Consider the following 26,725-nt stretch of genomic DNA (forward strand, 5'->3'; position numbering starts at 1 on the left):
ACGCATGATCAAATGTGGATTTGACAAAAAAAAAATCTCATAAAAATTTTCTAACAAAGGCAAATTTGAAAGACAAACTTCTCCTGAATAAAATGATGCCCCATATGTATGGGTGCACATAAAGACATGGGCACCAAACACTCCAAAGCAGGGGCAATGCATAAAGGCAATTACAGCTAAAAATGTGGGGGCTGCGCTCTATGTGCACTACCTGCAGTTTTTCAGTGTTACCCCCCCCTACCTGTGAAATAACCCCCACAAACTATATATTTCTGAAAAGTGCACACCTTCAGCTATTCAGAGACACCATTCTTCTCTTTCTACATGGAAAATTGTGGCTGCAGTCCCTTGCAGAAGTCAGCGCTTTGGTCAGAAATCAAGGAAAAACCAGATACAAACCTAGATTTTGGTCAGAAATCAAGGAAAAACCAGATAAAAAAACCTAGATTTCTCCCCAAAATCTCCATGGCAACTACCAAAAACTTACTAACCATCAATCTGCAAGTTCCCCTGAATAAAACGATACCCCATATGTATGGGTGCACATAAAGACGTGGCCACCAAATGCCCCAAAACAGGGGCAATGTATAAGGGCAATTTCAGTTGAAATTTTGGGGGCTGCGCTCTATGTGCACTACCTGCAGTTTTTCAGTGTTAACCCCCCCTACCTGTGAGATAACCCCCACAATCTATATATTTACGAAAAGTGCACACCTTCAGCTATTCAGAGACACCACTCTCCTCTTTCTACATGGAAAATTGTGGCCGCAGTCCCTTGCAGAAGTCAGCGCTTTGGTCAGAAATCAAGGAAAAACCAGATACAAACCTAGATTTTGGTCAGAAATCAAGGAAAAACCAGATACAAACCTAGATTTCTCCCCAAAATCCCCATGGCAACTACCAAAATCTTACTAACCATCAATCTGCAAGTTCCCCTGAATAAAACGATACCCCATATGTATGGGTGCACATAAAGACGTGGCCACCAAATGCCCCAAAACAGGGGCAATGCATAAGGGCAATTTCAGTTGAAATTTTGGGGGCTACGCTCTATGTGCACTACCTGCAGTTTTTCAGTGTTAACCCCCCCTACCTTTGAGATAACCCCCACAATCTATATATTTACAAAAAGTGCACACCTTCAGCTATTCAGAGACGCCACTCTTCTCTTTCTACATGGAAAATTGTGGCCGCAGTCCCTTGCAGAAGTCAGCACTTTGGTCAGAAATCAAGGAAAAACCAGATACAAACCTAGATTTCTCCCCAAAATCTCCATGGCAACTACCAAAATCTTACTAACAATCAATCTGCAAGTTCCCCTGAATAAAACGATACCCCATATGTATGGGTGCACATAAAGACGTGGCCACCAAATGCCCCAAAACAGGGGCAATGCATAAGGGCAATTTCAGTTGAAATTTTGGGGGCTGCGCTCTGTGCACTACCTGCAGTTTTTCAGTGTTAACCCCCCCTACCTGTGAAATAACCCCCAAAATCTATATATTTACGAAAAGTGCACACCTTCAGCTATTCAGAGACACCACTCTTCTCTTTCTACATGGAAAATTGTGGCTGCAGTCCCTTGCAGAAGTCAGCGCTTTGGTCAGAAATCAAGGAAAAACCAGATACAAACCTAGATTTTGGTCAGAAATCAAGGAAAAACCAGATAAAAAACCTAGATTTCTCCCCAAAATCTCCATGGCAACTACCAAAAACTTACTAAACCTCAATTTGCAAGTTCCCCTGAATAAAACGATACCCCATATGTATGGGTGCACATAAAGACGTGGCCACCAAATGCCCCAAAACAGGGGCAATGCATAAGGGCAATTTCAGTTGAAATTTTGGGGGCTGCGCTCTATGTGCACTACCTGCAGTTTTTCAGTGTTAACCCCCCCTACCTGTGGAATAACCCCCACAATCTATATATTTACGAAAAGTGCACACCTTCAGCTATTCAGAGACACCACTCTTCTCTTTCTACATGGAAAATTGTGGCCCCAGTCCCTTGCAGAAGTTAGCGCTTTGGTCAGAAATCAAGGAAAAACCAGATACAAACCTAGATTTCTCCCCAAAATCTCCATGGCAACTACCAAAAACTTACTAAACATCAATCTGCAAGTTCCCCTGAATAAAACGATACCCCATATGTATGGGTGCACATAAAGACGTGGCCACCAAATGCCCCCAAACAGGGGCAATACATAAGGGGGGGCTGTGCTCTATGTGCTCTACCTGCAGTTATATAGTCTAAACACCCCCATACCTGTGAAATAACCCCCGCAAACTATATATTTCCAAAAAGTGCACACCTTCAGCTATTCAGAGACACCACTCTTCTCTTTCTACATGGAAAATTGTGGCCGCAGTCCCTTGCAGAAGTCAGCGCTTTGGTCAGAAATCAAGGAAAAACCAGATACAAACCTAGATTTTGGTCAGAAATCAAGGAAAAACCAGATACAAACCTAGATTTCTCCCCAAAATCCCCATGGCAACTACCAAAATCTTACTAACCATCAATCTGCAAGTTCCCCTGAATAAAACGATACCCCATATGTATGGGTGCACATAAAGACGTGGCCACCAAATGCCCCAAAACAGGGGCAATGCATAAGGGCAATTTCAGTTGAAATTTTGGGGGCTACGCTCTATGTGCACTACCTGCAGTTTTTCAGTGTTAACCCCCCCTACCTTTGAGATAACCCCCACAATCTATATATTTACAAAAAGTGCACACCTTCAGCTATTCAGAGACGCCACTCTTCTCTTTCTACATGGAAAATTGTGGCCGCAGTCCCTTGCAGAAGTCAGCGCTTTGGTCAGAAATCAAGGAAAAACCAGATACAAACCTAGATTTCTCCCCAAAATCTCCATGGCAACTACCAAAATCTTACTAACAATCAATCTGCAAGTTCCCCTGAATAAAACGATACCCCATATGTATGGGTGCACATAAAGACGTGGCCACCAAATGCCCCAAAACAGGGGCAATGCATAAGGGCAATTTCAGTTGAAATTTTGGGGGCTGCGCTCTGTGCACTACCTGCAGTTTTTCAGTGTTAACCCCCCCTACCTGTGAAATAACCCCCAAAATCTATATATTTACGAAAAGTGCACACCTTCAGCTATTCAGAGACACCACTCTTCTCTTTCTACATGGAAAATTGTGGCTGCAGTCCCTTGCAGAAGTCAGCGCTTTGGTCAGAAATCAAGGAAAAACCAGATACAAACCTAGATTTTGGTCAGAAATCAAGGAAAAACCAGATAAAAAACCTAGATTTCTCCCCAAAATCTCCATGGCAACTACCAAAAACTTACTAAACCTCAATTTGCAAGTTCCCCTGAATAAAACGATACCCCATATGTATGGGTGCACATAAAGACGTGGCCACCAAATGCCCCAAAACAGGGGCAATGCATAAGGGCAATTTCAGTTGAAATTTTGGGGGCTGCGCTCTATGTGCACTACCTGCAGTTTTTCAGTGTTAACCCCCCCTACCTGTGGAATAACCCCCACAATCTATATATTTACGAAAAGTGCACACCTTCAGCTATTCAGAGACACCACTCTTCTCTTTCTACATGGAAAATTGTGGCCCCAGTCCCTTGCAGAAGTTAGCGCTTTGGTCAGAAATCAAGGAAAAACCAGATACAAACCTAGATTTCTCCCCAAAATCTCCATGGCAACTACCAAAAACTTACTAAACATCAATCTGCAAGTTCCCCTGAATAAAACGATACCTATGTCTGGTTGCACATAAGTACATGGCCGCCAAACCTGAAAATGCATAATATTGGGGCTGCACTCTATGCACCCCTTTTTTTTTGCCTGCACCCGAATGAATGGAATACGCTCGGGTGCAGGCACATGTAGCCGATATACGCATGAAAACGCGTGAGAATGCAAAGTCTCGCGTTTTCATGCGTATATCGGCTACATGTGCCTGCACCCGAGCGTATTCCATTCATTCGGGGTGCAGGCACAAGTAGCAGGCGTAGGGCTGAATTTTCGGCAAGCGTTTTTCCACTTGCTGAAAAAATCAGCCCTACGCCATGTGTGGCATCAGCCTAACCCTTGGCAATAGAAACTACCAGAACAATCTTAGCACCTCTGGACCTTTCTAGAACAACTAAAATCAAATGAAGTTAAAATGGAATAAAACCACTAAAAGCAATCAAAGAACAATAATTGCAATGAAATCGGTGGTCAGAGCCCTGGATCCACCAATGTCACTGCAAAAGCAACCTTTTTGGGGCACTAAATACACAATAAAGAACAATGCAAAGATAAAACACCATAAAATCAGTAAAATCCAATAAAACCACCTAAACCAACAGAAGAACAATAATTGCAATGAAATTGGTGGTCAGAGCCCTGGATCCACCAACGTCACTGCAAATTCAGCACCCAATAGCAATAAAAAAAGTTACAATACAATACAATAATAAAAAAACAGAAATCAATTATGAAAATGCCAAAAAAACACTAAAATGCAACCAAATAAATCAGATAATTATAGAGCAAGATCAGAAATAAAGTTTTAGTAAAAAAAAAAGACTGCCAAAGAAAGCAAAGAAAGAAAGAAAAGAAAAGAAAGATAGAAAAAAAAAAAGTGTAAGTGTGTGTGTAAGTGTCTGTGTGTGCTTGGGAAAGTTGTAAATAAGTGTGTATGTGTGCAAAAGTGTAATAATGACAAAGATAGAAGAAAAAATTGAAAAAAAAAAAAATTTTAGACAGTTGAGATAGAAATAAGCAAAATAAACAGTGGTAGAGAGTTGTAGTTCAGCTTACCCAAGGCAGGCAGGCGATCAGGGGCGACCAATCTGGCAGGAAGGCAGCAGGAAGGCAGCAGGGGAGCTCCATGAGGTCCGAAGTGCGCAGCAGGAATGAGGAGCCGACAGTAGGCGGCGCTATTTAAAGGGACAGCAGTGGACACGTCATCGTCGCGTGTCCACTGCTGTCATTGGCTGGCGACGCGATCGGGGGACCGGATCGGTAAGTATGTTGTTCTTTGCTCGTTGCCTAGGGGGTTGTGAAGGGTTTACAAGCGCTGCGCTGCTTTAAAAGCCAGCGCAGCGCTTGTAAACCTGATAGTGCTGTAGGACGTAGATTCGACGTCCTGTGGCACTTTGGTCCTTTGCTACCCAGGACGTAGAATCTACGTCCTATGGCACTAAAAAGGTTAAAATAAAAGCACTTACTTCTATTTTACATTATCTTGCATGGTTTAGTGCATTGTAAAGATTTATGGTATATGTCCCCTTTAAAACGGTGCATTAAAATGGTGGAGTAACCAGGTTCAGATATGTGAAAGGGCCACATTGATCTACGGGGTCATAAAACTTGTTAAAACCTTTATTTTTTATAGATTAGCGGCCTGAAATGTTGCATAAATGGAGATTAGTATGACAAAATGATTGGGCTGTGCACCACATGGCAACTTATAAAAAAAAAAAAAAAAAAAGATCAAATAGCATGAACTAAAGCATATATCAATATACTGGTGGAAAGAAATGTCACAGAAATATTTTATGCTCAACTGACCTCCTTTGCTGACACAGTTTGTACATCGTCCAAGTTAAGTAGCTGAGATTCTTGTTGATGAATTTTATGCTGAAGGGCAGAATTATTCCGAGTTAATACTGTCTCTTTGTCAAAAAGAATTCCCATTTGGTGCTTAAGATCTTGGCAGCTCTGTTCCAAAACTTTTCTGAAATGATATCAAAAGAAAATTTCTATGCAACACTGAAAAAACTATTTTAAAATATATTACAGTATTTAAGAAGTATGCACATACTAATGCAATTTTATTTAGATTTCATGGTGCATGGCTAGCTCACAGCATTAAATAAATATGTAATGACTGCAAAGAGTTTATCCCAATCTACTGTATGAATTAAAAATCTCAAGTTATCAGCACTGCTGACTGCATTTTCTTTGGTTTTAAAGGGTTAAAGCAGTTCCCATAGCATCAGCTTATTTAACCTTGGTTGACAATGTCACAATACCAGAGCTGCCACCAGGGAGGGGTCCAGTAAGGGACCAAGTGGCAGTGGGGGCGACCAAGAGACATGAAGACTTTATTTGTGGACTGGGAAGGATATTAGTGGATTGTTGTCTTATTTGTGAATATTACATGTAATAGGACGGGACCAGGCAGGGCCTTCTGCCCAGGTGGGAGTAATGGACTAATAACTGGGGCCCTTCAGAGGGGAGGGCCCTGATAAGTAGCATAGGGCACAAAGTTCTCTGGTGCTAACCTTCAGCCTCTTTCTTTGTTAGGCCTGTTTTATTCCTTCACTCTGTAAATACTAAATAAAATGTAAAATATCAAAACAGTGGACCTGTCCAATTACAGTTGGAAAAATTCTGTTGCAACAGACTAATAGGTGTTTTTTGATGGACAGCTGTAAGATGCAAATTTGTTTCCTTGGAGTGAAGCTGCTCCAAAATGTTTCCATGCTTAAATTACTGTAACTACAAACTGTGTACCTCAAAAAAGAAAAGCTTTGCATTTAATATACAGTTTAAACATCAGTTTACCGTTTTTTAAAAAAATAATTTTTGCCACAGTACAGGTTAAGTAGATAAAAACAACATGAAGGAGATATAAGGAACATCTACAAAGGCACCTTGATGCGCAAAAAATCAGGCCCCTTAGCCCTTAATCACTAAACACCTGTAACAGAGGCTGCAATCTGCACCTCATGTCGCATTTAAAATCAAATGCAGGTTGGAGAGAGCAGTGTCGGCAGGAAGTCATTACCATCTACAACAGAGCCTATAATGTAGTTCACCTTTAAATTAACTTTACTATTAAGTATTATGTATGCAATTGGTGTTAATATTTTATTTTGTAAGGCTTTTCAGTGAGTTAGCTTTTCAATGGAGTTAGCTTTTGCTTAGCAGCTCCCCATTTCAGTATTTCAGCAGCAATCTGGTTGCTAGGGTCTTATGTTTCTTAGCAACAAAGCATTGTTTAGATTAGAGACTGGAATATTAATAGGAGAGGGCCTGAATAGGTACATAAGTTAGTAAAGGTAACAGTAACAATAACATTGCAGCATCACAGAGCAATAGTTTTTTGGCTGACGGGGTCAGTGACCTCCATTTGGAAAGAGGCAGAAGAGCATAGCTAATAATTTATTTAAAATCTATATAAAAAAAAGTTATATCTGAGAGACTGATTTATTCAGTTTTTATTTACTTTATCTGATTTCCTATGGTGTAAAAGTTTACACACACTTTGCCTAGTATTTACTAGAATTACCTAATTGCTTAACTTGAATTAAGTGCTTAAGTAAACTTCTACATGGTAACATGATACCATTTAGGGGTTGTAAAAAATGAGTATGAACATCATTCTTTGTGAATTCTATGTGCCTTCCCCATCCCACCTCCCTCGCTAGAAACCTGCACTCTCTACAATGAAGGACATGTGACCATTTGTGTTTAGAATTTTGTGTTTGTGCTCAGACATACTAAAGCTTATTAAGGGCAATTTTGCATCAGGCAGTAACCGCAGCATTTAGGCACATTCCACCATATACAGGTAGACAATCTGAAAGCATATTAAGTAAAGTTAGGTGGCTGTACACGTTACAATTACGATCTTTTCCACAACCACTGATCGCAGGAAAGATCATTTGTCCATCCCACTAATGTTAAAGGAATACAGTCAAGGGAAAATGTTTTTTTTTTTTTCATTTTCAAAATGCATCAGTTAATAGAGCTTCTCCAGCAGAATCCTGCATTATAATCTGTTTTTCAAGAACACAAACAGATTTTTTTTTATATATTTCATTTAGAAATTTCACATGGGGCTAGCCATATTCTTCATTTCCCAGGGTGCCACAACCTTGTGACCTGTGCTCTGATAAACTTCAGTCACATTTTACTGCAAGTTGGAGTGATATCACCCCCCTCCCTTCCCCCCCCCCCCCCCCCCCCCAGCAGCCAATCAGCAGAACAATGGGAAGGTAGCAAGATAGCAGCTCCCAGTAGATATCAGAATAGCACTCAATAGTAAGAAGTCCAAGTCCAGCTCATGACTCCTCTAGTGACATGGGAGTAGGAGAAACAATAGGTTATCTGAGAGTAGTTCTACTGAAAAGCGCTGGCTCCTTCTGAAAGCTGAGACTCAGGCACAATGTATATTGGCCTACACACCAATATTACAGTTAAAAAAAAAATACATTTGTTGGTTCAGGAATAACATTTTTAAATGTTACAGTGAATTATTTGCTATGTAAACAATGTAATTTAGAAATAAAAAGTATACCATAAAAATCATGACAAAATCCCATTAAGAGCTGACTCATTAGATATGCATGTTAAAAACAAAGTAACTCTTGCCCCTATCTGACAATTCAATAATTTCTGACGCTGAGGAACCTTCAGAGGTGCCCGATCAAAATTTTCAGTCCTGCCCAACGAGATGGTATCCATGGCTTTTACCAATATCGGTCACCTTTTCTACCACCATACATGCAGAGATTATTGTATTTCGTATGATATCTATATACATTTAAGACCATGATTTAGACACTTCTGATATACAGTAAACCTGACCCACGGTATGGATAGACGCTTGTAAAAACCAAAATGTATGTACAAGCAGATGTGGCCTTGTGCATTTCGTGTTATACAAACACTTACTCAAAGGCTATTTATTATTATTATTATTATTAACATTTATTTATAAAGCGCCAACATATTCCACAGCGCTGTACAATAAGTGGGTTTCATACATTGGACATACAGAGTAACATATAAAGAGTATAAAAAAGACTAAGAGTTTTAATAACGGTTTGTGTATAACACAAAACGCACAAGGCATAAGTAAACTTTTACTTGGTTTTTACACGTCGTTTTGGAAGACTGCTCATTGAGTGTCTGCTCTATATCCATATGGTTAGTTCCGCACCCCTAGCTGCAGGCTCAGGGTGGTCCACCTGGCCTACTTCAGACTGTGGTGACTTTCTGACTTTCTTTTTAAACAAAACTTTTTTTCTCACCTAACCCATGGATCTAATTCCTGCCTAATCCTATGTGTAGTGAATAACTTTACTAGCATTTCTCCATACTATATGAGTCTGCAATATGATTATGAAATTTTTGGTTGACAAAACCACATGAATTTTGAACTAAACCAAGAGAGCTTATTTTCTTTTACCGTTTCAACTGTTCCTCTTGCAGTTTTGTCCTCAATGCCGTTTCATTTTCTCTGACATTTTTCATTTCTTCTTCTAAGTGTTTTCTTTCTGCTACCTGGGATTGTACAAGCTGCAGTTGGTGCTGAGAAGCTCTTAATTGCTGCTGCAGTTCTAATATCTAAAAATTAGAGTGTGAAAATAGCCATTAAATGCTGCATGAAGTACCAGCCAGCAAGAACTGAGCTCGAGGAACTATACACACTATACATTCATGTTTAATAGTTCAGCAGCATTTAAATATCAGAAAATAAAATACATTTTATAAGATTGTTCCTTTATCTCCCCCAGTGCTTCTGTGGAACTCATATACTAACCTAAAGTTAGGCGTGGCATGTTTTCAATGGATGAATAAAGATTAAGTTTTAAGAGAATATCCTGTTGTCCGGTGCGCTTGGATTCACCCTTCATAATTTTTGGATTTCTGCCTTGGCTACGGGTTCGGGGCCCTGAGCACCCGGACCACTACGGGACTACGGTGAGCTCCTTTATATCGCTTCTCAGACCTTTCTGTTGTATTTGAGCGACAGACCCGGGGTATGAACACCCGGGTCTCTACTTAATGTTTGGTACGGATTTCCAATTTTGATCGTTTGAGCCAGTCACTTAGATCAGAGTCTGGTTCTTAAATGAACATTAGTATTTATTTTTTGAGCAAGCATAAAAATTCTGTATTTGGTTTAATAAGTAGCTAATGAGTCTATGGGGCCGATTCACTAAAGTGCGTTAAAAGGAGCGTTATTTATAGCATATGTTAAAAATGTTATCGCTTCTTATTTTTTTGTGACTTAACACACGATTCACTAAAAGGACAGGTGTCATAATTTAGATGCGATGTTCTTTGCGTTATTTAACTTACAATGAGTGTTTTTCTTGCGTTATTTTCTGCCACGTGCATTATTTCCCCTGTGTGCGATATATTTCGCCGCATGCTATATTAGCGCACGATTTAACCCACGTAACCATTACTTTCGGAAAACTACTTTTCTGAAAAATATTATTTCCCTGAAAACTGGCGGCTGCATCACTCTAGGGCCAACACATACTTGAAAAAATCCCACTGCAAAGTCCATTTTGTGTTGCCAAAAGCTCAGGAACCACAATTTTCTTTAAGTACCGCCTGCCCCAAGTAGGTGTTAATTTTTGCACAGACTAATGCGATATTTAGCGCATTTAACGCTTCATATGTGTTTGTGAATCATGCGTACTAATTATCATAAGTATTATACCTATGCGAGAATTAACGCAATGCGAAGTAAATAACGCATGTGTTTTTTTGCACATGCAATATGTGTTTTGGACTTTGATGAATCAGTACTTATTTAACACAAAAAAGCATGCGATAAGCATTATCGCACTTTACTGAATCGGCCCCTATGTGTCTTTAACCTAACTGATGCAAGTCATGTGCCATGCTTTATATACCTCCAGCTTCAAATTCTAAAGATTAGTACATGTATAGGCCCTTTTATCTACAATGTTCTGCTTTTCAGGATAAGGAGTCTTTCTGTCATTTGGATCACCATACATTAAGTCTCTTAAGTCTACTAAATAATCATTTAAACATTAATTAAACCTAGATAATACCACTTTATAGAGAAACAAACGGCAAACATCCTAAAGCAGAAAGCATACTTTGTACTATGTGCAAATCACTCTGTTGGAGATGTGGATGCCTCACAGTTAAGTTGTTTTGCTTTAAAAAGCATTCTAGACCAGTGCTGTCCAACTTCTGTGGTACCGAGGGCTGGCATATTTCTGGCCTACATGGTGGAGGGCCGATAATGGAAGCCAGTTTTGACCACTCCCCTTTTTTAAACCGCACCCACTTCAAACTACACCCATGTTATTACAAGAGCTTTTAAGACCATCCCCACATTAATGGTGGCAACACAGCAAATACCCAATTGTTGGTGCTCACTGAAGGGATATCACCCTTCATTCATATGTGAAAGAATTATATTATGTCATATTAAGACATACACTTAAATCCATATGCCTCCTCCTCTTCTGTGGATAGCACAGCAACCACCAGCATATAATTACACACCTTAGGGACCATATAATGACTATTTCCAAATGCTAACAAACTCCCAGAACAAACCCCTGCCAGGTTCACCTCCCACAGGCAGCATAGGGCAGGGAGAGTAAGGCACACACAGGCAACATAAGAAAAGGCAGAGTATGACACATACGGCCAGCATAGGGCAGGCAGAGTATGGCACACACAGGCAACATAGGAATGGCAGAGTATGGCACACACAGGCAGCATAGGGCAGGCAGTGTATGGCACACACAGGCAGGGTAGGGCAGGCAGAGTATGGCACACACAGGCAGGGTAGGGCAGGCAGAGTATGGCACACATGGGCAGCATAGGGAAGGCAGAGTATGGCACACACAGGCAGCATAGAGCAGGCAGAGTACTGCTTGCCCTACCCTGCCTGTGTGTGCCATAATTTGCCTGCCCTCCCCTGCCTATGTGTGCTATACTATGCCTGCCCTCCCCTGCCTATGTGTGCCATACTATGCTTGCCCTCCCCTGCCTATGTGTGCCATACTATGCTTGCCCTCCCCTGCCTATGTGTGCCATACAATTCCTTCCCTCCCCTGCCTATGTGTGCCACACTATCCCTGCCCTATGGCACACACAGGCAGCATACAGAGACACAATGCTGGATGTGTCAGAGGGAATGTCTGAGGTGTGAACAGGTGAACAATGTGGGTGATTACAGCCTGAGCCTGAGGTGTGAACAATGCAGGGGGAAAACAATGAAGGCATTAAAAGGTGTGAACAGTACAGGGGATTACATGATTAAACAATACAGGGGGATTACAGCCTGAATCTGAGGTGTGAGCAATGCAGGGGGCCAGTTAATCTCAGTACTGATACCATTTAAATCTTACACAAAGGTAAGCCATCAAAGCAGCCTGACAGGTTGGGGGCCGCCAGTTGGACAGCCCTGTTCTAGACATTCTATTTATCTGTAGAATGTATCAAACTGAGCAGTAGATCAGAAATGTGATTGTCTGCTTTTTCCTGGAACAACTCCTTATACTGGAACATACCAGGACAAAATCAGACATGCCATGCAATCTCACGGAATATCTTGCAGTACCTAATTGGTAACAATATGGTTTGACAGGGTCCTTATGCAAATTCTCTATTCTCTGGGTATCCGGGATCAGGCTGCATCTTGGTTCTCTTCCTATCTCTCTAACTGCTTTTCTCTGTTGCTCTTTCTAACAAATCCTCTACCTCGGTTCAGATTAATGAGGGAGTGCCTCAGGGCTCTGTGCTTGGTCCTTTGCTGTTCTCCCTGTACACTCTCTTTAGGAGACCTTATTTCTTCTTTTAGTCTTAAATATCACTTATATGCAGATGACATCCAGATATATTTAGACACCCCTGCACTAACCACTGATGTTCAAACCCAGATTGCTAACTGCCTCCTGGCTATCTTCTCCTGGATGAACCAATGCCACCTCAAACTTAACCTAGCTAAAACAGAGCTCATGGTCTTCCTGCCCAAACCTAGCCCTTCTCTGCCTTTCACCATTACTATTGATGGCATGACCATCAACCCCGTTAATTCTGCACGCTGCCTTGGGGTTATCTTTGAGCAGTCACTCTCCGTCTCTAACCATATTAATAACACTGCTAAAACCTGCCGTTTTTTCCTCCGCAATATTGCCACGATATGCCCCTTTTTTCCCACAAGTAACAGCTAAAACACTAATACATGCCCTTATCCTTTCCTGCTTAGATTACTGCAATCTTCTACTAACCGGCCTCCCAGGCTCCCACCTCTCTCCCCTGCAATCAATCTTAAACTCTGCTGCCAGGATCCTCCTGCTCTATCCAAAGAGGGAACCTGTTCAGCCTCACTAAAGCTCTCTAGTGTGGTTACCTGTTAAGCAAAGAATAGCTTACAAAATCCTTCTGCTAACATTCAGAGCCCTTCACGCCTCTCCTCCTTCACTGGTCTCCCTGCATGTTCCTGGTCGTCTCCTCCGCTCCTCTCAGAGCCTCCGTCTTTTTACACCATCCACACCCACTGTGCTCTCTCGTCTTAAACCTTTCTATCTTGCTGCTCCTTACCTCTGGATTTCTATCCCTGAATCCCTCCGTAGGGAATACTCACTAACTCTCTTTAAGAAAAAGCTCAGCTGTTACCTTCTGGAGCACTAAAACATTATTTTGCCTAGTCCTGCGCTTAAGGGAAAATGCCCATACCTGGTGCACTCTTACATTCCAATTTGTGCCTGTATGTTACCCAACCACTTGGATTGTAAGCTCTATGGGGCAGGGATCTCCTTCCTACTGTGTCTCATACCACATGGCACTTATTACCTGTGCATTTATTTATATTTATTGTATTTATTTATTAAAACACTTGTCCTCCCTGTGTGTAATTTAGTTTTTTGTAAGATTGTACAGTGCTGCGTACCCTTGTGGCACTTAATAAATAAAGTTATACATACATTTCACAATAGGGGGTACATTTTTCTACTATATTTTGTAACTTTCTTGTATTTAGGCATTTCCCTCTTCCTTGCTTACCTTTTTTTCTGCTTCATGGGCTTGAGACTTCTCATGCTCAAGCTTTTCTTGCCAGTTGTTTTGCACTTTGGATATCTGGGTTTGCTTAAGTACCTCAAGTTCCATCTCTTTAATTCTCTGCTGCTTCATTTCTAGTTCATTTTCAAGTTTTAAACATGTTGCAGTTACATTAGCAAATTTCTGTTTGAGCTGGTTTAATTCTGCACTGACCTGTGGTTAAATAAGAAACAAATAAAATGAGCAATTTACTTAGCAATCTCATAATATATATTCAGAGGAATTCAGCCATAAATCTTTTTACTGCAACGCTGTGCAGGTTTTGTACCAGTTAAACTAAGCAGGAGGCATGAAGAATTAAACAAGCATTAAAGCATTATAATAATTTACCTTCAAAGAATGGTTGAATTAGAACACTACTGGGCCCCACAGCAAAATGTTTTTAAGCCCCACAAACCTTTGGGAATATAAAATAAATTCTTATGGCACCCAAGTCACTGAGGTCTACTTGCCCTATTGGTAAGCCCATGTAAATAAATGCTCAGGTAAAAGAATGTATCATTCAGTTACACAGAAAACAACCCCATGCTTGAGGTACTGAGCTATAGTATCTGCAATAATACAAATTATTTTGATGACAAACATCAGCAGCAATTCTGTGTTTGGCTTCGAAGCCATCTAAACTAACCATTATAACTATTCAGATATGAATATGTAGTGCAAAGTTTACGGATAAGGTAAAATACCCTAAGGTAACAGACTAGGAGGGAAGAGCATATATCTCTCTGGTATTCTGAAGATTGTGAATCTATAAATTAAAGTAAATTTGCTCTTCTGAACACTTTTGTTACTGATTTGTTTTTTGAGGTACAGGTTTGTGTTTAGATATTTAGATTTTGGCATGCTGCTCCTTTAGTGCTTAACTACCAAGGTTAATTTGTTATCCAGTCAGAAACTTCTGAACCTGTAAAATTTCCTCTTTAAACATGCATTTTTTGCTAGTCATAGCATTTAAAGCAATACAGACCCAGACTGGCAGTCTATGGATTCTGGCAACTGCCAGAGGTGCTGCTGTAAGACAGTCAGTATTTATTGGGCTGGTGGGGGTCTGTTTGGGCCTCTGTGAGCTTGAAATAGCATGGCTTATTTTAAATCCCAATCCAGGTCTGTTTGAATGCGCGGTAAACAAAAAGTCTATGCTTACTATGGGGGGCAGTGGTTGGTTCCTTGAAATACAGTAAAAAATACTGCACACCTTTTAGAAAAGCATTTGTAAACACTGTCCAAGTGCATTTGTTTCAGGTGCAGTATTCCTTCCCTCTAAATTGATATGCTCAGTTGTGGCAGCATAAAAGAAAGAATACCATAGTGTTGGCTTGCTCCAGACAGAAATGTTGCTTCTTGATATCCAGGTTTTTGTCCCTTTCATATCGTAGTTCTTTCTCTGCTGAGCTGCACAGATGCTGGGCTCTGTGTAGATCTTGGCGCAGCTGGCGGATTTCCTCATGTTGTTGTTGGATCAGAGTGTCTCCTGCTAAGAGCTGCCAAATGGAACAGAAACTGAGATTGTGAAGAGAATATTATTGACTCTCTAATAAACCACAGTCAATAACAAAACATAAAACTGCACCAAAATGCACACACCTGTGAAACTATAATATAAGATGCTTAGATAGGATGATTTATTTTGTATGATTTTGTTTCTTCATGGGTTTTATCAAATTATCATTTTAATTTGATAGTAAGTCAGAAATTTAATCCAGTTGTTTTCTCCAAAAACCCAGATTAAGTTCTGGAATCAGGTTTGGGTATTCAGTAATTTGTTCTAAATCATTTATAAACCTCATTTTAGCTCATGCTTCTCCATTGTAGAAATACATCTTTTTGTAATAAAGGGGATTGTGGAGACATAGGGACCCATAATGTGTCACCTGAGGCAAGCCTTTGAGTTCTGCATTCCTACACACCACAACAGTTGTTCAGCACCCTTGTTCTGTGGGCTTAGAGGGAAATGCTTAAGGGCGCAAGAGAAAGAGTGCCAGGCAGTGTGAATTGCTGGGAACACAGAAGGATATCCTGGGGAACATAAGGGCTCAAGCAAGAAACATGGGAGCTCTGTTTAATCTAACATGGTTGTCTCCCTTCTAAATCACGTTAACAACACTAATGTAAAGGTAGCAGTACTTACTTTTTATCACCAGAACCTTAAATAAGTTTGCATGTTGTTAGCAAATATAATTTTTTTTTCTATGCTATGTTAAGCCTATGCTGAACGATTTTTTCCAGATGCTTAAAATGAGGCACGTAAGAGCTCATACTGAAGTAAAAATAGCAGCAGGGCAGAGCTAAAGTGTAACCCTAAAAACACCAAGCCTGTCAGGCCACAAGCACCAGGTAACTATGGATAAAAGTCAGATTTAGAGACTCGGGAGACTTAAAGTAAATTACAAGTTGTGCAGCACATTATACAAGACATCACACGTTCAATCTTCTTATTTCTCATTAACATAAAACTTCAGCTTTCACTTGGCAATGAAATTCTGGCAGCTGCCACAGCCGGGGTACTTCAGTTTTGTCCAGTATGGACTAAATGAGTAAGTTAACATATGTTAAAAACCAGTGTATTGCGGTAAAGGAGCTATTATAAAAAGCCAAAACATTAATAGACTATGAAATATTCTAGTCATATTATAAGGAATGAATTATGCCTAATGTACAATTTTTTCATACTATGAACAAAGCAAAGTGAAGCCCTAGAACGACTTTCATCTGTGAAGCCTACAGTGAGCTGTCACAAATCACAGGCAGCTTATAAAGCAGCAGCAGCATCTCCTGCTGCATATTAACAGTGAAGCAGGGTGAACTAAGGATACGGCTAGAAAAGAATATATTTTTTCAGCGCAACATGAGACAGCTGGGGCTGCTGGTGATCCTTCTTAAAAATGAACTGCTCTTTTAAATATTCCTTCTCGGAAGTACAGGGAAGTATTTGTATGTAAGGGGAAGTCTCTTGCAGAATTCAGTGGTTTAGATGTAAGTTGAAAGGAAAAGGATCAGTGGCAATGTAAAGAACTGGGATCATCTAAGGACACAAAGAAGACTACATTCTTCCAGGCACCTAATAAAGGCGTATGTGAAACAGCTGTGCACATTGCTGGAAGCCTTCGAAGAAATAAATAGGACAAATTATAGAGAACAAAAAAAAAGTCTAGAGGTTATGTTTGCTTGTTCAGTTGTGTTTTTGTTTCATTATATAAATTTGCTCTAAAGGGAAAATAAACCCAATCCAACTAATTATTTTGCCTAAAAGTGAAAATTGAGCGTGCACAGTTAGGTTTCTTCATTTGTCAAAGTAGCCATGTGAGAGGATCTTTGTGCACTTTATTTGGCATGCAGGCCAATAATCTGATGACACAGGGAACCTGTGCACAACCTTTAGGAAAAAAACACATTGTAGTCCCATGCAGTCCCTGTCTGCCTTCCCAACTGACTGCACCCCATTTAAAAAGTAATCAGGGGGGGCAATCGCTTTAGCACCAAACATGGGCTAATAAGTACCAGGCTGAGCTGGCACAGGTCATTCTGATCATGAAGTCTATAACTGGGGGCTACCATTGTTTTCCTCTAAAGCAAAAACATTAATAGGGCAGTTTATGAAATGTAGCTAGCATAAACAAAGCTGAGTCATTTTAGCACATAGATTAGATACTCATTTAGTTACTCCGTGCTCCATTTTATACATTTACTTTAAAACCGGAAGTAAATCTAGTAGACCCCAGCCACATGGGTAGGTGGGTGTGCAGTGCGGCGTAGTGCTCGTGCTTATCTTGAAAGACAGTAATGCACTATCTATGCAAAGTGAGCACACGCCAGTGAAGTGTTTGACTAGCGATGCACCAAATCCACTTTTTTGGATTCGGACGAACCCCGAATCCTTTGTAAAAGATTTGGCTGAAAACCGAACTGAATCTGCATATGCAAATTACAGAAGGTTTAAAGGTCCATGTTTAGGTGCCAAAAAGTCACATGATTTTAAGGATTCAGATTCGGTTTAGCCAGGAGTGTGGATTTGGCCGAATCCAAATCCTGCCGAAAAAAGCCAAATCTTGGCCAAATCCCAAACAGAGTCATGGATTTGGTGCATTACTATATTTGTCTATTAAAATCTGACTCCAACTACTGCATTAAGAGAGAAAGATTGCTGATATGGAGACGGTTAAAAATAATTTGATTGATTTCACAAATGGTACAGAATATTTCATTATTTGCATATGGAAAGTGTCTTATTTCAATTAGAAAAAGCTTATATTAAAATTTCATTTTCAGCATAGTCCTTCTTTCAATTGTATATTTACTATATACTGTAAGTCAGTCTTTAAGCTCAGAAATGGACAGCAGGCTATAGTATTTGCTGTGGGGAGATTCAGGGAGCATCTTCAGAGGCACAAACCTCCACTGCTAAAGGGCTGTGGTGGCTTTATGCTGGCATGGAAGCCCAAAACTTAATGCATACCATTTCTAATTCTTTGTTAAGCTTCAGCTCTCCTTTAAGACATTCACACTTGCAGTAAAGTGTAAAGATCCTGGGGGATTTAAAAATAGACTTCATGGTAGTTGCCATATAAGCGGTTTTTTACCTTTTGGAAGCATGTATTGGCATATTTAACTAAAACAGGGGTCCCCAACCTTTCTTATTCGTGAGCATAGTTAAAAAGACCTGGGGAACAACACAAGCATCATAAAAGTTCATGGAGGTGCCAAATAAGGGCTGTGACTGGATAGCCCCTATGCAGACTATAAGCTCCTATGCAGCATGAGGCTTTGTTTGGTAGTACATCTTGTTTTTATTCAACCAAAATTTGCCACCAAGCCAGGAATTAAAAAATGAGCACTTGCTTTGGGGACACTGAGAGCAACTTCCAAGAGGCTGGTGAGCAACATGTTGCTCACAAGCCACTGGATGGGGATCACTGAACTAGAATGTTATACCACATACATTTGGAACAATTTCTTCTGCTCCATCTGCACAGATCTGTGGTCTAGGCACTTTTTCTTGCATATTCAGAATCTCTTGCTTTATCCGTGCATTCTCTTCTCGTTTGGTTTGAAGCTCCTGCCTTGTGGTGTTAACATCTTGTCGGAGATGGATATTCTCTTCCCAAAGTTTTTGATTCTCTCCCATCCCTTCATTTATCTTCTTCTGCAATATTTCAGATTTTTTTTTGCTTTCTGCTAGTGCGATGCTTTAAAATAAATGGAAGGAAAAATATCAGATGGAAAGAAATATTAACATACCTTGAAAACAACAAATTATTGTTTTTTTCCTGAGGCAGAATATAGGGTTAGTGACTGTTAAAACATCCAATTTCTTCCCAGGTTTTTACTAGGCTGCTTCCTTTTAAATGAGAACTAAACCCTAAAAATTAATATGGCTAGACATGCCATAAAGGTTCAACATCTCTGTGCACTGAGCAGCTGTTGAGAAACTAAGTTTTGGGGTTGTCGTATATTATCGAACAAAGAAAATGTTTGTCTGTCTTATAAGCTGATCCTAACGGGCTGATGATTAAAGTCTGATGCTAACAGTACTAGTTTTAGAGCTGCCATGCAGTAATTATTTGTGTTAATTACTAATCAGCCTCATATTGTGACATTTATATTCTATATATAGATAGAGTATATTGTGTGTCAGGGCCTAAGCTCAGTAAGTGACAGCAGCACAGAGCATGTGCAGTTGAGAAGATGGGGAGCTACTAGGGCATCTTTGGAGGCACAGATCTTCATTTCTAAAGTTCTGTGGTTGGCTTGGGCTGGTACAGAAGCACAATTTACAAAATTTAGGGCCTATATCTTTAATTAGGCTTTAGTTCTCCTTTAAGAAAAAAATGCATCAGCCTAGAGAGTAAAAATAATGGAGCACTGCACTACTATTTACTACTTACTTACCTTGCCAGGCATCTTTAACACAGACACCTGTGCATAAGAGTACATTTAGAAAATTTTACTCTACTGCAAATTTGCAAACCCAAGCCTGTTTTTTTTCAGAAAAAGAGCACTTAGGGAAAACATAGTAATTTAAAGGGGTAGTTCAGCTTTAAATTAACTTTTAGTATAATGTAGAGTGTGATATTCTGAGACAGTTTGCATATGTTTGTAATTTTTTATTTTTTCTGTTTTTTTGAGTAGGTTTTTGTTCTGTAACTCTTCAATTTGAAATTTCAGCAGCTATCTGGTTGCTAGGGTCCAATTTAACCTAGCAACCAGACATTAATTTGAAAGAGAGACAAGAACTTGAATAGAGGAGATAAGGATAAGTAATAAAAGGAAATATTAACAATAAAATTGTAGCCTCACAGAGCAATCGTATTTGGCTGCTGCGGTGAGTGGCACTTAATTCAAAAACTATAAAAAAATAAAAATATATTGATAAATAAGTTGCTAAGAATAGGCCATTCTATAACATACAAAAAGTTAACCTGAAGGTGACCCTTTAACATTTTGGCACCCCTTCCCCCCCACCAATGAATTAGCATTTCCTAATCTTTTTCCTAGAATTTTTCAATTTATCTTTTCAGGCCCTTTTCTGTTCATCTCACAGTCTGCCTTTTAAACCACTGCCTGGCTGCTAGGGAAGCAGGACCATAACAACTGAATATCAGCTTAAGTTCCAAACTGCAAAACTACATTACATATTTTTTTATAAAAAGGTACAAAGGGAAAACATGGAATGCCTTACAGTACCAATGTCTGCACCATTTTATAGTCACCCTCCCCTTACATTTTAATAATACACCACTACAAAAGCAGCACAGTTGCATTGAACAGTTAGATCTGAACATAGATAAATTATATGCTAGGTAAAAATGACAAGTGTTATTAAATAAATTTACCAGCCTTCAGGCTGATTACGTTACATGCAGGTCCTGTACATATCTGACTTCTGCAGACTGTATACAAGATCTGAGGCGATCCTCAGCAAACAAGCTTTCCAGCCTACTCAACTTGTATTTTAATACAGTAGAACCCAGACTTTGTTTTCTGCATTTAATACTATTTTGTTTTCCTGAAATTTATGTCGTTTTGACACAGTCCCCTGGGAAATGCAAAATCAGGGTTCTAATGTAATGCCACTTCTGCTAGGTTGCAGTTCAGAGGGGCTCCATTAAATAGCCTTTGCTTTTAGACAGCAATTGTATTTTTCATGCAGACTACATAGTGTGCTTGTAAGACTCCTAGACAGGTTTGCAGTCAGGGGGTGTAGAGACACCTGCACATTTCAGTATATAAAGTATATATGTTACCTCATAGCATACATCTCATTCTCAAGGCTCTCAATCTTCTCTTCTAACTGATGGCAAATTTGTTCTTTTTCCAAAAGCATAGCTGACATAGATGTCTGCTTCTCTTTTAACCATTTGCACTCATTGGTAAGAGATGAACTCTAAGAAATTAAAAAAGCAAAATGTTTAAGTTTTCTTGCATTTATCGCATAACCTCGAAAAATACTCAAGCAAAATACTTCTAAAAAATGTCCAAGCAATAATAATCAATGACTTATGGCAAGTAGGCAAAAACAATAGAACAACATAAAGTGCCTGTACTTACATCTATTAATAGGTCCAAAGTTAGCGACTGTATTTACTGGGGGTGCCTTACAAATAAAAGCCACCTCAACAAAAAACAACATTCTTCTCTTTTTGTTTTTAGGCAATTGATGCAGCAGAAGCCTAGACATTGGGGTCTCAGTGGATGCGATCTACTTAGACTTTGGTTAGGCATTTGATACAGTACAACACAGAAGGTTACTGCTTAAATCAGTGATCCCAAACTAGTGGTTCTATAGGCTGTCAGTTCACATAGGGGCTACCAAATAGCCAATTATAGCTCTTATTTGCACCTTCAGGAACTTTTTCCATACTTGTGTTGCTTCCCAACATTTTTTTCCATTTAAATGTGGCTCATGAGTATAAAAGGTTGGGGATCCCTGGCTTAAATTAAGGAATACTGACCTGAAACATAATGTTTATACTTGGATAGAGAACTGGCTGATGAATAAATAACAAAGAGTGGTGGTAAATGGAGAATTTTCTAATTGGACCAATGTTGTAGTTGGAGTACCTTAGGGGTCTGTCCTTGGTCCTTTGTTTTTTAACTTGTTATTAATGACCTAGATGTGGGTATTGAAAGTACTGTCTGTATCTTTACTGATGTTACTAAATTGTGCAAAGCCATCATTTTCAATTTAGTTAAATTGCTCTTCAGACTGGCAAATGAGGTTCAATGCTGATAAGAGCAAGGCTATGCACTTTGGTAGAAATAATAATCCCGGCAAATAAAGTACTGTCCTGCATAAAACAAGGGCATTAATTTGAGGGATGAAAACATAATTTTGCTTCTTTAGGACATACTGAAACCATTCTTGGTTCATTAATTATAATGTAAATAATAAAATGCTTTCAAATGTAAAGAAAAAACAAAATTAGAAGGAAAGAAAGAAAAGAAGTAAACTAAAGAGATCTTAAGAGGACTGTATTTTTCTCCTAATTTTGTTATAGTTTAACTACACCCTCACAAGATATCTTGATTCTGGGAATTGAAATTGTTAATTCTGAGTAGGTAAAATCTTTTCCCATGTTAAGAAAAAAATCTGTAATATTTCCAGCATGCTTTAAAGTACGCATACCTGGGAGTGCATTTTATACAGTGGAGCAAGTTGTGACATGAACAGACACATCACTTTTAGATGAACAGACAAACTGCTAATTTAAAAAGCTTCCTTTTTATTAAGCTTCTATATAATTAGACATATATTTTGATATGGATTTTATATAGAAATATAAATCATTTTTACAGAGAGTTTAAGCAAGGCACAGCAAAAACTAAAAACAACTTTCAAATCTGCCATTCTGAATAGTCAATCTCAATATGCAGAATTATTCAATAGAAGTACAGCAGCTTTTTCCAGTCAACTAGATGTTTACAGGCTGAACCCTTTTGTATGCAGAAGTGTCAATAATATGCTGAAATATAATTTTTCAGCACAATCAGACAGAAAGTGGCAAGATGAACTATATCCATCCTGTTTGCTATTCAGATATCGGACCCCTTATCCGGAAACGTCCGAATTACAGAAAGGCCATCTCAAATAGACTACATTTCAATCAAACAATTCACATTTTTAAAAATGGTTTCCTTTTTCTTTGTAATAATAAAACAGTACCTTGTACTCCATCCCAACAAAGATATAGAGCCAAAACCATCCTATTAATTACTGTTTAAATAATTTTTTTAGTAGACTTAAGGTAGGAGATCCAAATTACGGAAAGACCCCTTATCCAGAAAACTCCAGGTTCCGAGCATCCTGGATAATGGGCCCCATACCTGTACCAGTTTTAATAAAGGGACTAAGCAGCAATGGCAGATTAACAGCCAGTTTATGACATTCTTCAGCCACAGTGTGAATAAGTTACTTGCTCCATCTCTGAATACCTTCTGAATTCAGACATTTTATGACAGAAATAGAATATATATATAATAAATTGTATTTATTGTAAGACATCCTTCCAGCCCAGACTCCCCTTATCTGCAAGTTATCACCTTTCAAAAGTAGCATGACTATTTTAGGGTCACTGATTTTGCTAGACAGTGGTCGTCAGAAACAGCAATTTGTATTCACATGATTACAAATGTACATTCAGTAACATTGGTAACATTTATGTCAGGCAATCTGCTGAGGGATTCATTTTATACATTGTATAATAAGAAAAACAACCAGTTAATCTATAAATTTAGGAAATCTGACCTGCTGTAAATCCACTCCCTTTTTGATATGGTGTTCCATTACTTGGTCTTTCCCAGTTGCATCACTCTTTTCACGCAGTTTGGTCAGCTGGGCCTCTAAATTCATGATCTTTAAGAAAATAAAAGATATGCATTTTCATGGAACCAAACAAGTCTTCGGTGAATAAATGCCAGCTTTTTCTATACACCTTTCAGTCTCCGAGTAGCTATTGCTTCATTTTGAATTATAAAAGTGATGAGTGCATAAAAACACATGCTGTTAACTTATGAATTATTAATGTACTCAGAGTTCATTAAAGAATACAAACTTACATCTGTTCAACGATCTCTGTAGCAGTAGTAAACAAAAAGTGTAGTTTGATCTGACTTTAGTGTTTGCAGTTTCCAAGCAACCACATTCCATTTACTCCATTTGCAGGATCCCCCCTGGCCAGAGAAGTTTCTGCTGGCTGTCAGTTTGCTCCCTAGTGGAGGATCTGGAGTACTGCAAGCAGAATGCAACAAGCAGTGCCCAGTTTATTAACAATTCAGTACTCAGTGAAAGTCTGAACAGTAAAACATACCCATGATTAATACAAAGGTTAAAAAACAAATATGCAAATAACTTGTATATTCTGAGAATTTTATGTCTGAATGTGTTTGCATTACAGTATGTACACTGCCTTTTAGTACTTGAGGGACAGTTTGTAAAGATTGTCATACAATCTCAATGGATCATAGTTGGTCTGTCCACATAGGGAACAATGTCTGTCAATGCACAAAATGCTAAAGTGCCAAGCCTCCCTGTTACTTTAATTATCATTTCACCATCTATTTGGATCAGATAAAATTTTATCAGCAGTCAGTAATGGAAAGGATTTATTGATTGTTTTCAATCACAGGGTAGATTTCTCTTCCAGTGAAGATAGTGGAAGAATTAGAACATGTTACCCTTCTATTCATGGCACACAAAGCACTATACTGTTTTACAGCCACAAGGGTGAAGTTAAACACCTAGTAATAAAGTTTTTAGTTAAAGATGAGTATTATACAGTTTGGGACAATACTTACTGTTCTTTGTAAACCTTCAACTTCACATTCTAAATAACTGATTTGTTCCTTTGTTTGATTCTGAGTCTCTCCCAAAATAGATTCCAGCTCTTCGTTGCGCTCCACAGTTTCATCATACTTGCTCTGCAGCTTCTGTAGTTTATGAAGTAATGCTTTATTCTGACATTCTTTTTCTTCAATTTCAAGCTGATATCTGAATAACAGTAAATAATCTGCAGGTTTGGATTACAGTTTTTTTTAAACAGGTTCTAGTTCTGCAATGTAATTCTCCGAAATTCTCAGGTTGCAGTGACTAATCGCAGCGACTTCCCCTCCATAGGGTTCTGTGTCAGTCACTGCAACTAATCGCGTATGGTTTTTCACTGCGTCACGGCAACTAATCGCCACATTCAAAACTGATAAGAATAAGTGAGTAAGTCTTGTTATCCTTATCTTGCACACTACAGAGCTAAACAGAAGATGTCTACAGCATGAATGTGACCAGAGTACCATGTAATTAACAATCCAGCACGTATATATAATTTTAAGAAATGGGAGAACCACATCACATATTATTCACATATTATTCAATATTATTCAACTTGTATGGAAGAACTTTCATACTTTGATGAAACACAGACAATAGTGGCCTAGTGAGTATAATGTTTAAATGTCCGTTTGTCACAAAGGAAGCGTCCTTTTTATGTCAAAACTACATGGGAGAATTTGAGGGTCAGATTTTATGACCCACAAAATCTTGTCACACAACAGCACAATATTTTGTGGCAGCCAACAAAATCTGATCCCCACTGGTGTCATGCAAGTTGAATCAGATAGTCATATGGTGTATTTTGTTCATGCGTCTGCATCTGACAGTGTATTTCAGAGAAAAAAAGGTCTTTCCGACACCATCACATTTTATCTTGTCGAATACAGACGAAGCATGCATTGTTCCCTTCCGACAGGAGCATTGTGTCAGATGGCAAATGTACCATGTAGTTTACACATCATATTTTTTAATCAGTCCCATTTTTTTCCCCATGCAACTACATCCGATGCAATCTGTCTACCCAACACCATCCTACAGAACACTCATTTACATGGGGCACTTTTTTAGTAAATATTGCAAGGATATACGTATTCACTGCTACATATTTTAAAAGTAGCGTTCCATGTTAAAGGTGTGATCAAGTCAGCTTGTATTACAGCGGTGTCACTTTTACTTTATCTTTTAGTTTGTTACTTATTTTTTTTATTATTTTTTTACTTTTAGAACTGATCTTTTTCTTTGCAGGTCTTGCCTACTGATTTTTCATTTTGAATTCCAAACGGCTGCATTGTTGCTAGGTTAATAAAGTCCTAGCAACCAGAAAGCAATTGAAATTCCAAGCCAGAACTTTGCAGGAAAAAATTATATTTCATGAACCACAAAAATAAAAAAAAAATGTAAAAAACTAACCGCAGACTGGCTTACAATATGGATGTCTTTATCAAACTAAAAGTTAATAATAGGTAGGGCATATATAGAAAGCAGATACAGTATCAATCATATAAATCATTGTTTTTATGTACCTTGTATAACAGCAACAAGGGATTCACACTGCCCTTATAGGAATTAGCGCAGATTATTTTATGGCAACTTTATAACTTTAAAAGAGAGCATAAACTATAAAATCCACATTAGACTGCTATTAGTAATTCATACAGATGTCTACTGCACATTAGTAAAGAGACAGGCCAAGGTATTTTGCATCAGACTTGGCTGGATGTCTTGCAGCTAACTTTGATTCACTTTCTGTATTGATTATTTGGAATATCAACTTTTCTGCATCCAATGTACAACAAATATATGATAAAGCAATGCAAAAAAGTGTCAGTGCTATATAAATACCAGGAAATAAATAAATTAAATATATATGACTGTGACAAAAATGGGGGTTACTAGGGGCTGAAACAAGCACATGAATTATTACTAATGCAGGGCTGCTTCCTTCTGGGTTGGCACAGAAGTACACAAATACTACTCCCACACATAGCTTCTAAGGGCCTCTATTCACAGTACTTTTGCCCCCCTCCAAAAAATGCTATATGCATGCATGTACACCCCAAGAACCTATTCAATAT

General features: G+C 38.9%; 1 protein-coding gene across 2 annotated transcripts in view; it reads right to left on the reverse strand.

The window, feature by feature from the left end:
• ccdc30 (coiled-coil domain containing 30) overlaps window positions 1-26,725 on the reverse strand; it is a 59,267-nt gene that overhangs the window by 14,757 nt on the left and 17,785 nt on the right. For both annotated transcript variants that reach the window (XM_031905555.1, XM_012952756.3), the window contains 8 exons: window positions 24,623-24,815; window positions 23,574-23,681; window positions 21,073-21,212; window positions 18,768-19,014; window positions 15,136-15,312; window positions 13,775-13,984; window positions 9,177-9,334; window positions 5,546-5,711 (listed from right to left, as the gene is read on the reverse strand). In XM_031905555.1, coding sequence (XP_031761415.1) covers window positions 5,546-5,711; window positions 9,177-9,334; window positions 13,775-13,984; window positions 15,136-15,312; window positions 18,768-19,014; window positions 21,073-21,212; window positions 23,574-23,681; window positions 24,623-24,815 — 1,399 coding nt within the window. The remainder of the gene's footprint in view (window positions 1-5,545; window positions 5,712-9,176; window positions 9,335-13,774; window positions 13,985-15,135; window positions 15,313-18,767; window positions 19,015-21,072; window positions 21,213-23,573; window positions 23,682-24,622; window positions 24,816-26,725) is intronic.

The sequence above is a fragment of the Xenopus tropicalis genome, chromosome 7 (genome assembly GCF_000004195.4).
Source record: "Xenopus tropicalis strain Nigerian chromosome 7, UCB_Xtro_10.0, whole genome shotgun sequence".
NCBI classification, from domain to species: Eukaryota; Metazoa; Chordata; class Amphibia; order Anura; family Pipidae; genus Xenopus; species Xenopus tropicalis.